Source organism: Anas acuta, chromosome 1, assembly GCF_963932015.1.
Source record: "Anas acuta chromosome 1, bAnaAcu1.1, whole genome shotgun sequence".
Lineage (NCBI taxonomy): Eukaryota > Metazoa > Chordata > Aves > Anseriformes > Anatidae > Anas > Anas acuta.
Genome location: NC_088979.1, coordinates 83,574,846 through 83,587,769, shown reverse-complemented (window position 1 = coordinate 83,587,769; position 12,924 = coordinate 83,574,846). Strand labels below are relative to the sequence as shown.

General features: G+C 34.5%; 1 protein-coding gene across 8 annotated transcripts in view; it reads right to left on the bottom strand.

Moving 5' to 3' along the window:
• Window positions 1-12,924, bottom strand: part of CASK (calcium/calmodulin dependent serine protein kinase) — a 213,819-nt gene that overhangs the window by 62,395 nt on the left and 138,500 nt on the right. For 5 of the 8 annotated variants that reach the window (XM_068685966.1, XM_068685980.1, XM_068685990.1 and 2 more), the window contains 2 exons: window positions 10,072-10,171; window positions 4,779-4,796 (listed from right to left, as the gene is read on the bottom strand). In XM_068685966.1, coding sequence (XP_068542067.1) covers window positions 4,779-4,796; window positions 10,072-10,171 — 118 coding nt within the window. The remainder of the gene's footprint in view (window positions 1-4,778; window positions 4,797-10,071; window positions 10,172-12,924) is intronic. The other 3 variants (XM_068685975.1, XM_068686000.1, XM_068686018.1) reach the window with 1 other exon arrangement.

The following is a 12,924-nucleotide window of genomic DNA, read 5'->3' as shown; positions in this document are numbered from 1 at the left end:
AGTGTTTTGTTTGCTTGGTTTGGTTGTTTTGGTGTTTGTTTTGGTTCCTTTGGTGTTGACATTTCTGAAATGCTGAAAACTATGGGTTCTCACCACGTTAAAAAAAAACAGCCAGATGAATAAACAAAAAACAGCCTGAATGCTTACAGTAGTCTTCTGCAGTCATTACTAATACATGAAACTTCACAATTAGTAGAATGACTTCTTAAGAATAATACCAAATTGCTTTTAAGAAGATGGGAAGATGAACTGAATACTTTTCTTCCCATTGAGGAAGATCTATTATTTGTCAGTTAGATCTATTTGCCTTCTAAGACAGTAACTTGGCATTATTTCTTCACCCATTGTGTTGCCAAAGTTATCACAGGTATTTCCTGCAGATTCTATTACCAAATTTATGACGATGGCCATTCAGAAAAGGTTCTCTCTGAATTCTATCTCTAGAGTCTTCGTAGTTCTCATACAGCTCCTCGATTATCACCTGAGATTAGAGCATCCTGGACACTGGTTCATCAAGTTGCAAGTAGAAAAAGCTTTGGTAAAACACAGTACCATTACTGCGTCCTGGCATCTCTAGGTATTCTAACCTGGAACAAATGGTTTGGCTGATCTTGAGAGGTATTAAGTAGCTATTTACTGCTTCCCTTGAAAAGAAAAAATATCTTGAAAATACTATTCTAAGAAATAGCCTTGATATTCTAGAATAGAAATATATCTCCACCACAAAACACCCCATAAGTTTTTTTTTTGGAAGCTCAAAAAACAGGGCAGGTAGAACTCACTTCCTGTATTATGCAACAGGCAGCAGGGAGAATTAAATTACTAGCTTCCTTTCATGTAGCACTGACACGTGATGACTGAAACAGGGTTTAGGTAAAAATACTTAGATCTTGCTGCTAAACACAGAGACTGCCTGGCAAACACATTCTGAGAGAGAGAAAAAAAAGAAAATCTTATTTTTGTTTAATATTGACAACTACGCATGTACTTTTAAGCCTTGATCAGTTGTAAACCCTCCTCTGAGCAATGTAAATTTGTGAAAGGAAGCCTGACCTTGTTTAAGTATAAAACTATAAAACGGTGACCTTTTTGCAAGTCTCTTGCAATTAGTATTCCAGAAAATGACTCTGCAGAACACACATTAATAGCCATTATAATAATAGTACACTTTTATTAAAGTGACACTATCAAGATCCCAACCCCCTGGATATGTAGAACTGTATCGTATTATGTTAATTTCCCCACACCAACTGCTAATTTTAATCCTGCTCATTCTCATAAACTGTCTTAATTTGGAACAATTCTGCAGCTATTCTATATATTAATCTACAGGTAAGTAACTATGCCTTAGAGCTTTTACAGTGGCATTTAAATGACTAACCAAAGATTAGCTGCTATTTGTAGTTTCCCTACATACCACAAATCTGTCCTTATGTCAGTCAATCTACAAACACCACAAGCTGCCTTTGCCTGCTTCACCTCTTGGCTGTCTTCTTGTGTGCAGCCACTGGAGATGAAGTTAAAGAACAATCCTGGGTCTCAAAGCATAGGCATTTTACAAGGCTGGATTTATATTTCTCTTTGTTTATGAAGAAGTCAGAAGCTAGCACATATAGCAAGGACAGCAAAAAAAAAATCAGAAATTGTTAGATTTTAGAAAGACTGAATGAAGGCACTGAATACAATCTCATAAAAAAAAACAAACCAACAAGCATATAATCTTTTGCACAATCGAGTGCAGTTCTTTTCATAAAAAATGGTCTTATAAATATTGTGAGATTCTGACAGAGTACATCTGGTGAAGAGATGGTGAGATTATTTTTATCACTCTGCAATGAGAGTTTCAAGTTTCATGGATTTTTTTTTAAATTTTATTTTTAACATATGACAAGTCATTCAAAGATTCTTTGGTCTTGCATTAAGAATCCAGCGACCTTTAAGCTACCTATTTAGTGATAACTGCATAAATCCGTGCCTCCATTACTTTTGTTTTGTTGGCATCTTATTAAAATAAACCAAAATCACAAGCCATAAACGTTAAACAGAGTATGCAAAGCAGGAAATTAAGCACTCCATCAAAAATGCTGTGGAAATGTCTGTCTGAGATTTTCTGCTCTGGTGTATGTCTGCTGAGATTTTCAAATCATGTTCAGTTATACATTAAAAACTGTCCATGTCAGCCACACATGAATACCTAGGCTCAATATCAGCATAATTATAAATTTTTCTGTCCATGTTACGTGGAAGATCAGATTTGCCTTAGTATCAGTGGATAAGAGTTAACAGTATATAAAAAAGAATCCCTCTATCGCCTCTTTCTGTAAAGAAAATACAAAATATACACTGTTTTCATTAAAGGTAAGAAAAGAATCTTTTACAGACACAGGACCTTTCCACTACTTGTGGGGATGTAACTTCTCAGCTTAACAGAAAGCCGACTGAGGCTCACATGATCTTCCTCGCTTTAAACCACATCTGTGTGAATCACTGAAGCTGAGAGGCCTCTAACCTCACATGGTAATTTGTTGCTCGTTGCAGTGCACTCATTCCACAGCAACTGTCTCTGCAAGGACAGATGACAGCTGAAGCATGCATATATATAATGTATATATATATGCCTATAACTTAAAATAAGGTAGGAGATGCGTGTTTCACATATATATGTAACAGTGTAATTACAACTAAAGACAGGCAAGGACTCTCTCCTCTCATTTCAGCTTTATAGTGTTTACTGACTTCTTGCTTCCTGTTCTGAAACCAAACAGCCAAGTTTAGGTATGCTCTACATTTACAAAGACTCTCCTGCATGCATATAATTCTGTGAACGTTTCTGGGAAACCATCAAGACAGTAATAATATATATATAGACGTACACACACATATATATATATTTAAAAAAAGCTTGAAAAGTAAAGGGAGAGAACTGGAAAGATGGAGGTTTACGGAGACTACAGTGAAACTGCAGAAAGAAGGCATGTGATGGAAGAATATGGTAGGGAGGCGTGATGGAAGAATATGGTAAAGAAACTGGGATAAATTAAAGGGAGCAACACCTCTGGAATGCACAGAAGGAAAGAAAAGCATATAATAGTTGGAGAAGAAAAGCAAAAGTATCAGGTGCAAGAGAAAAAACAGGGAAAACGGCAACCCCCCAAAAACAACAACAACAACAACAAAAGCTCTTAAACACAAGCAGGAATGCTGAGAAGAGTAGTATATATGAAACAGGAGAGAAAGAGAGAAAGAATGAGCAAGAAAGAGAGGAAGGAAAGCAAGGAAGAGGAAATAGAAAGGAAGAAACTTGTGCTTGATTTTGAAGCTAACCATTGTTTTATTCTGTACACACAGGGGCACTATGAGTTCACATCTCTAGCTTTCTCCATACTTGGGACCTTTACACAAAGTTCACCAGCTCCTTTTCTTAGCTATCTCTCACCCTAAAACTAGGCACAAATATGACAGAAGACAAACCAGGGTGGAGGTAATGAAACATGTAGTGAGAAGGTATTGCTTTTCAGAAGAGACCCACACCTCACAAGTTGCATGTTCACATGCAAACAACCAAAGAACTATTTTAACAAATGAGTGCCCTTCACTACTACTGCCTTCAATACTTTCTTTTGCATTGCAGAAATAAATGGAAGCCCTCTCCTGAGCACTAAGTGGGCACAGCCTTTTATTCAGTAAATTTACTGAAGAAAGCACATTCCAAAAAAAAAAAAATCAGTCGCTGAGGCTTTATATGACATTTTCTTTTTTACTATAAGTGCATACAAATAATCCTGTTATAAAACTTTTATATAAAAATCCACTGAGTTCTCATTCTTAAATTACTGGACACGCATTCTGAGAAGGGGAAATAGGAGGAAAAGGAACAACCTCTGCAACCTCTGAGATCAAAATAATCAAACAAACAAAAATCCATGATTTTCTTCAGAAATGGGGATGTGTCTTCCTGCCCTGACTTAGGACGGAAGAAGTATTAGTTTACAGATCTTCAAATGGTACAGGAAGAGAAACACTTTCTATAGTTTGTATTTTGAGATGCTGAATTTGTTTGTTTTCAAATGCTTGTGGTTTGTATTACAAGGTCTAGAATCTTGTACCTGCTCTTCAGTCTAGCATAGTCTACAGGTCTAGAAGTGCTTGTGCTTTCAGTCTCTTATGAAGTGTGCAGCTAACTTGTGGCAGAAATCTCCACCCTCCACCTCATTAATATTCCTTCATTAAGGGGACACAGACTGTATAGTTATTTAAATCAGCTGTATGCATATACACAATGTATATGCATATATCACATACCACGTCAACACAGAATAATCAAGAAAGTTCATGCAAGGTTATCACAAGAAAATATATGATTAATACTACAGTATATGCTTAGTGTTCAGGAGAAAAAAAGTTGTTAGTCCATGAAAACAGTAATTTGGGAATTAAAATGCAAAACAAAACAATTTTATCCCATATTAATTTAATGAAAATGTAATCTTATTTCAGTTGTGTTGCAAATACTGAAAACAAACAAACAAAAAAGGTAGTTTTAATACTGCCTCTAACCTTGAACACTCAGAATTCTCTGGAAATCATACTACTTCTGGTTAACTGTACTTTGAAAGTTATAGATAGATTTAATCAAAAACATACAGGCTATTTTTTCTTGATTAGGCAGTATTAAAACTGAAAACAGTAAAGTGAAGAGAAAAAAGCTGATTTTTAAACATGCAGACACATACTATAGCTGAGTGATACGCCTTAAAGGAAAACAAAGGGATACCTACTTTCTGCTGCTAGAAGTCCTAGTAGGAAGGCAGCATTTGGACAAACAACAAACAGTATGAAGATTTCAGAACAAGCGATTTATAAAGCTGCAACCTAGCATACTACTTTAGCCAAAAATAGTATGAACAAAGAAAACTGACAATAACCCCCCCCCTCCAATTTTTTTTTTTTTTTAAATATGGTTTCTACATCTGAAGCAAATGGGACTTGTGGAGGAGGATGGGAGGAAAACAAGCACTTGGCATTGGGAAAGTAGCACATATATGCAGTGTTAGGCACCTAAAATACCATTTTTTTCCAACATCAGTACACAGTTTCAAAATACTCGGAGAAAACATGATTTAAAGTAAGAGTACTGTAACAGGTGAACTGGAAAACTATTACGGTATACTGTAAATAAAGTGTAACATCACTTTAATTGCTTTATACACTTATGTTCACTAATTAGAATTTAACAATTCAATTATATTGATTTTTTTAAAAACAAGTTTCAGTGATTAAATTATGGAAACTACTTAGAAATACAACCATTTATTACTGATTTTAATTCATGGTGACTTTCTGTATTGGTACTTAAAAATCTTTGTACCTAAACACACCATAATAAATAGCTGAAAAAACATAAAGATAATGGGGAGCTGGAAACACTCAGACTTACGATCTGAAAACTGACAGTCAGTCATACTTGTACAACTAGGGATGAATGACAGTAAATTATAAGGTGTGTACAATTTACTGCCCTTTTTCCATACACTCATACTTTAAACTGTTACACAAGATCCTTTGCAAATATTCAGAAAATCAGTGGTAATTTTTGCTTAACAGTATTTCTTTTTCTTCCTCATGTAGATGAGACTGACAGCTTTTAAGTTCTGGGCTTATTTGGCTCATGTTCCACACAATTCCACACATGGAATCTAAATTCCATACACGCAACTTCACTTTTCTATTTCTAGCAATTTCACTGCTAGTGAATTAAACTAGTGGCCACGTGTTTGTTGCGTGATCCCACCGTGAAAGCCTATCAGACTGAGCTTTTAAAATTTTATTACTTTCAAATTTGAAAATCAAGAACTCACATTGTTCAAGTTGTCTCATTTGACAGGACAAAAGAGTCGAAAAAGAAAAAAAAGCATGACAAATTTATGCAAAGCACTAATTAGACAAAGTATCAAGATGCATTTATAAAAATGCCATATGAAACTTTTACCTTGTAGTTTGAAGAAACAAGCTAAAACACTATTGTAGACCTTAAAATGTCTGCTTCTTACGCAAGAAAAAAGCACTGCCTCTATGCTCATCACATTACACATTTACCACAGAGCTCAGAGAGCACATAAATGTTCAGGAAGTACTGCAACAGTGCTAATTGGTAGCCTAGGCTAAATAAGTGCATCTGGTCAGTATATCTAACATATAATATGTTGCTCTACTTTCTATGTGGTTAAACTGAAACAAAGCATTATAAAATACTTTACAAGAACTTCATAAGTTATTCTGAAACTGTTCATCACATATCAGCATACAAACACCACAAACCAAGCTATACCAGCATGCATTATAGAGGAAAGTTCTTTAACTAAATGGTAAGATCTGCTTTAATCTAAAAATCAGTTATTCAGTTTTCCAAAGACAAGGGATGATCCATTCGCTTAACTCCTAAAGCAACTCAGTAGATGTGAAAATATGGCTAAAAAAAGGTTTCTGAAATACAAAGTTGTAAAAGGAATTCTTCATTTTACGGGCTTCACTGACTGTTGGCTTAAAAACCTAGATGTCCTGAATCGACTTAAACTCTTAGAGTAAACTAAATGGCCTTCCTGAATTCAACTTCCTAAGCCAAATTTTCACACAATTTCACAGTGTTTTCTTGGTCTGCCACAGAATGCGTGACTGAAGAAGGAAAAATCAGAAAACTGCAAAGTTTTTGTGCTGACGATGCTCATTCTTCAGCCAGAGGTGTTGTTACCAATACACTTGAAAATTATACATCTGGTCTCTTCTGCCATGGGACAAATGGTTATCATATGACATAAACAAAGGAAAACCTCTATCTTGATATAATGTGCAACCAAATGATAGGAGGACCTAGAAGAGTGGGAGGGAACAGGAGGGGGAAGGTCAGCAAAGAGCAAACTGATTATGAATTTCTCTTTTCCCTCATTAGTTTCATGGTCTACTTTAAACTCTCTACTGAGGCAATTTTTTTCATGTGCCATATTCAGCTTTTAGAGCTGCTAATTGATTACTTCTGCTTTATATTTGTTTCAGAATATTAAAAATACCTAAAACATTTATTAGTTTGGAAAACTAGCATTTTACAATGTCATGAAGACACGTGGCCTAACAGTCAAATGTTTTAACTTCTAGCAAAAAACATTTGCAAGACACTTTCAATATGAGCTGTTTAGCGCATTTACTGGAGAAGTTACTGAACACAGAGAATCAGCAGTCAAGTAATATTTTAGTTTAATTATTTTATTATTATTTGCAATTATTTAATTATTAAATATTTACCTAATGTTTCAAAGCATTTTTAAAGCCGTTATTATAGTCTCTCAAAATTCTGCAAGATTGAATTCTGCTAGGTTGTCAACAGAGTGCTAGCAGGATTAAGTCATTCAGAGGACAATCGCTGATGAAAGAGGGAATAGATAACCAAGAACAAATATATAATAATAAATAACTGCAGGAATCAAGAAGTTTTAACACAGTCTGTAGCCAAGAAAGGAAAATGTATGCAAAAAAAAAAAAATCTGGTTGATTTTAAATTAAATTTATCTGTGTCTACTCACATCTAATTTACTTATGAAATTTGCTGATCTGCATTGGAAAGCACTCTAATCAGAATATCCTCTGCAATTATGCATGTCAAAAAGTCATCTGACTTGCTGTCCATAGTGCTTTGGTATCACAGGCTATTGCTGTGGGAATAGTATAGGGAAACGCTCAAAGCATCCAGTAATCCCAGGTTCATGACACTGAGGGAGAACATCTCTAGCCTAATCTGGAAAACAAAACTGAAATTTTCTGTTTCTGTGCTTAGAAAGACCTGGAGGACAGGATATACAATTTGCAAAATTTAATAAGCATTTACATTTCTGCATCTTTATCTTAGTAGGAGCTAAACATTTGGCCATTCATTTGGGCAATGACAAATCATTTAATTTTAATGGTATGCTTCATGAAATTTTATGGGAGGATTAAATAGACAGCTACATTTAAAATATTAAATGTTCTTCACTAGCCTTTATGATCTGAAGTAACATTGTAAGTTGTTAGAAAGGAAACTTAAATTACCTGAAGACAGTCAAGTTTCCACTGACATTCAAGGGGTTTATGTCTAATTTCTGTAAACTAGTTCAGTTTAGAAACATCTCAAGAGCCTGTCTCTGCAAGTCAGAAACATCTGAAAACATAATCGGTGCAATTCTGAAGAGGAAACGACACAGATTTCCATATCTAGAAATTTCAGAAGCTGGAAGTCGCAGTATCTTTTCTTGGAAGGCTCAGTGTTTATCCTCAGATATTAAGTATTTTATCAGCTAGTGTAGTCAGTAAGGGAAAACACCATGAAAAGCACTCTCTAAAAATGGTTTCCTGATCACTGTGATCTCCCATCAGTAAGATCGACAATGTTATTTTAGAGAATTATAAAGCTTTTCTAAGAAATCCAAGCTATTGTTTCAGTTATTTCAGAGGTAAACACAGTGCAATAATGGACCTAGCACAGATATTCTGTAGAATTTATGTATGTACTGGATTCATGTGTTCTGTGAGCAGAAAAAAATAGACCATGTACCCTTGCTGTACACTGATGCCTGCAATTACATCACTTCATGAGGAAGACACATGTCCTGTTGATGTGAGACTGAAACTGGAAAGAGGAACAGCAGTTTTTAGACTAGGAAAGTTACCACTGCCAATCATGTCAGTGGCCTATTCATTTTATTGAAATGGAGGAAGTAGCTGGAAACGAAAATTAAAGCACTGAAAAGTAACTCTGGGTGAAGTCAAATCAACTTATTTTCTTTAAAACTATATACAGTTACATCAATTATGCCAAAGCTGGCTGCCAGAAGTTAAGCTATGAGGCTGTAATTGCCCATTTGCAGTTAATGATCTGAGATCCCTGTTCATTTCAATGGAATTTATGAGAAGTGAGCATCTTTAAGCACTAAGCAGTCTTTGTATTTAAACAAAAGTCTTTGTACTCAAACTTGAATTCCAAGAAATAAAATTTCAGAATTTCAACAAAAATATCCCTGAATTTGTATATTAATGACATTGAAATAATTCATGAAGATGACTTGCTCATATGAAAGAAGAGAAAAGCAATACTTAACATTTGCAGCCAGCAAGTAATATTCTCACTTAGAGAATTCATTAGCACACAGTAGTTCAGCACATGTAATTGAGTTCTGAAATAATCTTCTAGTAAAGAAAGCTTTATAGTTACACGCATTCTTAGCTCAAATATTCTGTCAGTACTATTTAGTTGTTTAGAAAAACAAAAAAGACTTATATTAGCCTTAGATTTTCTTACAAATTCATTTAATCCTTATTTTAGAACAGTTAGGCCAACACGTGCTTTTGGATTGCAGATTTTGAAAGTAACACTATATGAAAATTAAGATACATCATTATGACAGGACTGTTTTAATCAAGGGACTACCAAGTGATTTAAATACCCGACTATGGGCTGAGGACAAAAGTACTGCTGGAAGCAGTGTCACAGTCCTGCCCAAGGCCCAGCTACATGCCCATAGAACAATATGTATTGTCCCTCTTCTCTTGAAGATTCAGGGATCTGGCTTATAATGCCAGAAATACTGCCCAGCCCGCTTTAAAGAGGAGACCACTTAATCATACTGTTCTCCAACACTGTCAAGAGTCTCTGGTATACAGTGGTTTCTTTTTGTAAATAACTATTACTAGCGTATGAGAACCTTGCTTCTGCCTAAGAATTCAGGACAAAAATTCAATATGCTTTTACACTGAAGGAACGTAAAGAGATATATGAGGTTATGGTGCTATTGGTAATTAAATACATATACATCAAATAAAAATTCAGACGATTTCTGTAGAATCTTAAAGCTCTGTAGAAATGTTCTCTTGACTTTCTCCTGTCACTAACACCATTATGACTGAAATATACGTATGGTTCACATTTAAAGGTTAACTTACTATTCAAGTTTATGAGATCATGAGAAACTAATAAATACTTGGTACTCTAGTCAGTACAGAATTAAGACAGATAGACTGCAGTAAATATACTTTCTGCTAAAATACCTGAGGAGGTAGGATCTTCAGAGAAGTCTGGCAGCTCTTCAGGGGGGTCACCATAGAAGGAATTGAATTTGTGGCTTGACACTGCTGCTAGTACTGCCCCCTGAATAAAAACACCCACAAAGTCTAAATTACACAAAAAAGGTTAATGAAACATTTCCAGACACCCTCAGTCACTCAACCTCTCAAGCTTTCTTGTGTGTACACCTTTTTTGGTGAAGAGTAAGTAAATTTCATAATCTTCACCTGCTTTAATATTATCGGTAACCATACCTAACAAAAGTGCTGGTCATAAACTAATGAACAGCAACTACATGCTTTGTGAGGGGATTCATGAAAGCAGTGCTTTCCCTTAAAGCACTTTAAAATCCTCTTTGATAAAAAGTAACTCAGAACTCAGTCTCTCAATGTTAAATGATATAGAAAAAGGAATAGTCATCCATTATGGAAGGTCAAATTTAAATCAGTTTCCAAAGATGCTAAACAATCAAATAAAATGCTTGAAGAATAAAAATATTTTGCTCAGATTATATGTTAATTTGTACAAGTGAAATCAAAATTGTAAATTGAAATAATTACAATTTAATTTACAGAGGCAGGTGCTAAACCATGTTAATATATACAGGTCTATGCAATGGACAGGGTTTATCTGAAAGTAATATGATACTTAGACTATAAATGCACTTCTTTTTGAATTTTTTTTAGATCTGGATCTTTACACACTTGCAATGGATACTATTCATGCTTGAAGAACACAAGGAGAATCCCTTGGACTCTAGAAAGCAGAAAAGAATTTGACAAAGGTCCTTAAAAATCTCCACAAATCCTAGTTTATCTACATAAAGCCAAATTCAGGATAGGTTGAGGTGTGAAACTTACATAAAGTTAACAAATAATGGTAGAATTTTCTTCCCCCAAACAGATACATACTTTCTATAATAAAACATTTCGAAGTAACAGAATTCGTCCAAGTTTATTTATGGGGTGACAGACAGGAAAAATCTTTTTAGATACATTTCTGAGCACTGTGATTGGCAGGACATTTCTGTTAAAAGCAACAGGTACTTTGCAAGTTTCCACTAAGTGCACCAGGTAACTTGGGCAGAAATTTTAAATACGCCTAACAATTAGAGAGTAGTCATGAATAAAACAGAAATATTAATGCCCAGAGAAGTTTCAACTCTTGTCTGCAAATCCAGCATGTTTTACAGTTTTATCTCCAAACATTAGACAGCACATAATGTAACTCTATGGAGCTAATGTCCAATTATATTGTAACTTCAAATTTGCATCAGGTTTTATAAAAATCTTTAATTTTATGTAAACTTCTGAAGCAGAATGTTTGGTAGAAAGAAGATAAAAGGAGCATACAAACTCATGAAGAAGACAAAGGTCCTAGATAGGACAGCTAAAAAAGGAACAGGTTATTTTTTTCCCTACAGTTTAACAAATTCCAGAGTCTAATATATATATTATTTTAAAAACATCAAGCAGAAGTACATAGCTATTACCCTAATTTGTCAGGGATGAAAAAAAAAAACGCTGTGCAGAGGCTACAATAAAAAGTTGGGGTGATGGAAGGTGGAATGGGACCTCTAGTAGACTCCCCAAGTAAGCACAGGTTATGTGGTGTGCTGTTATAAATGACAAGAAAAATTCTAAATTTCTGTCAGAAATTTTTAAAAGATTCAGTTGTTAGTATTAGTATTAGTATCTTAATTAACATTGTATTATCTATTATATTAACATTCTATTATATATATTTTCTTTAAAGAGGAAACAGCATTTTTTTCCAACAGGGAAAAAGACTTCAAGAAAAAATAAAGAAGGTTTTATTTAAAGTAATAATCATGAGGCATAGATATCCACAGTACAAAGTAAACTAAATAACTACTGTATTTATCTTTTCCTCTTACCTGGACTGGATGGATTAGCAAGTATAAAATCTAATCTTTAAGACCAAGCAATACATTCTTATTTGACAAATTCTCATGATCTGACCCTGACAGCATCGGTACATTTGACATCCATGAGATATCTATACGATATAATAATAATCTCAGGCTGCCTGAATGAGTGTTACATGGGAAATTACAAAGCTAGAAAATGGTCATCTGCTCTAACATATATTTACTTGTACAAGTAAAGTACAGTTTATCCACTCAAGTTTTTAATGGCTTGTATATGTAAACTGGATAACACAATTTCAAGAAACATTGTACAGAACAGTGCTTTGGTAGCACTTGTAGAACAAATGGCAGAAAACAAACTGCACATATAGATGCTCTCTAGGGAATAAACATACTGGCTTCCCCCAGAAGAAATCTGGGAAAGACCTAAAGCAGGAAAATGGATCATATTCTAAAAGGTACTAGCTAACATTTTAATGAAAGTGACATACAAACCACCTAAGAGAAAGGGCTATCATAAACTACAGCAACTGTTGCATCCTAATCATCACTTGCTTTTGCAGCTATCTTAAACTTTAGCAAAACAGCAACTCAATATCTATTTATATGGTTCTGTGTTTTATTACAAATTCTAAAATAGCTCACAAGTTGTAATGCTGCATGTTTCTGTTAAAGTTTTACCAACCTTTCAGAGTATTTAAAAAATGTTTCTGTTAGCCTTTCTAAAACAGGACTAGTTTACTGTTTTGAAGGAAAATCATGTTGTTTTGGGCTAAAATGTTAACATTCTTTCCAATCTGTCTGAGAAATAATCTTTTGTATAGGGGATAAACTGAAGAAGACATCTTTGCTATCTTTGAAGAAAAGTAGTTAACATTAGTATGTTTCTTTTACCATAAACTTAACAGAATAATAACAGAACCTACTATTCACTCCCCTCCAGTAT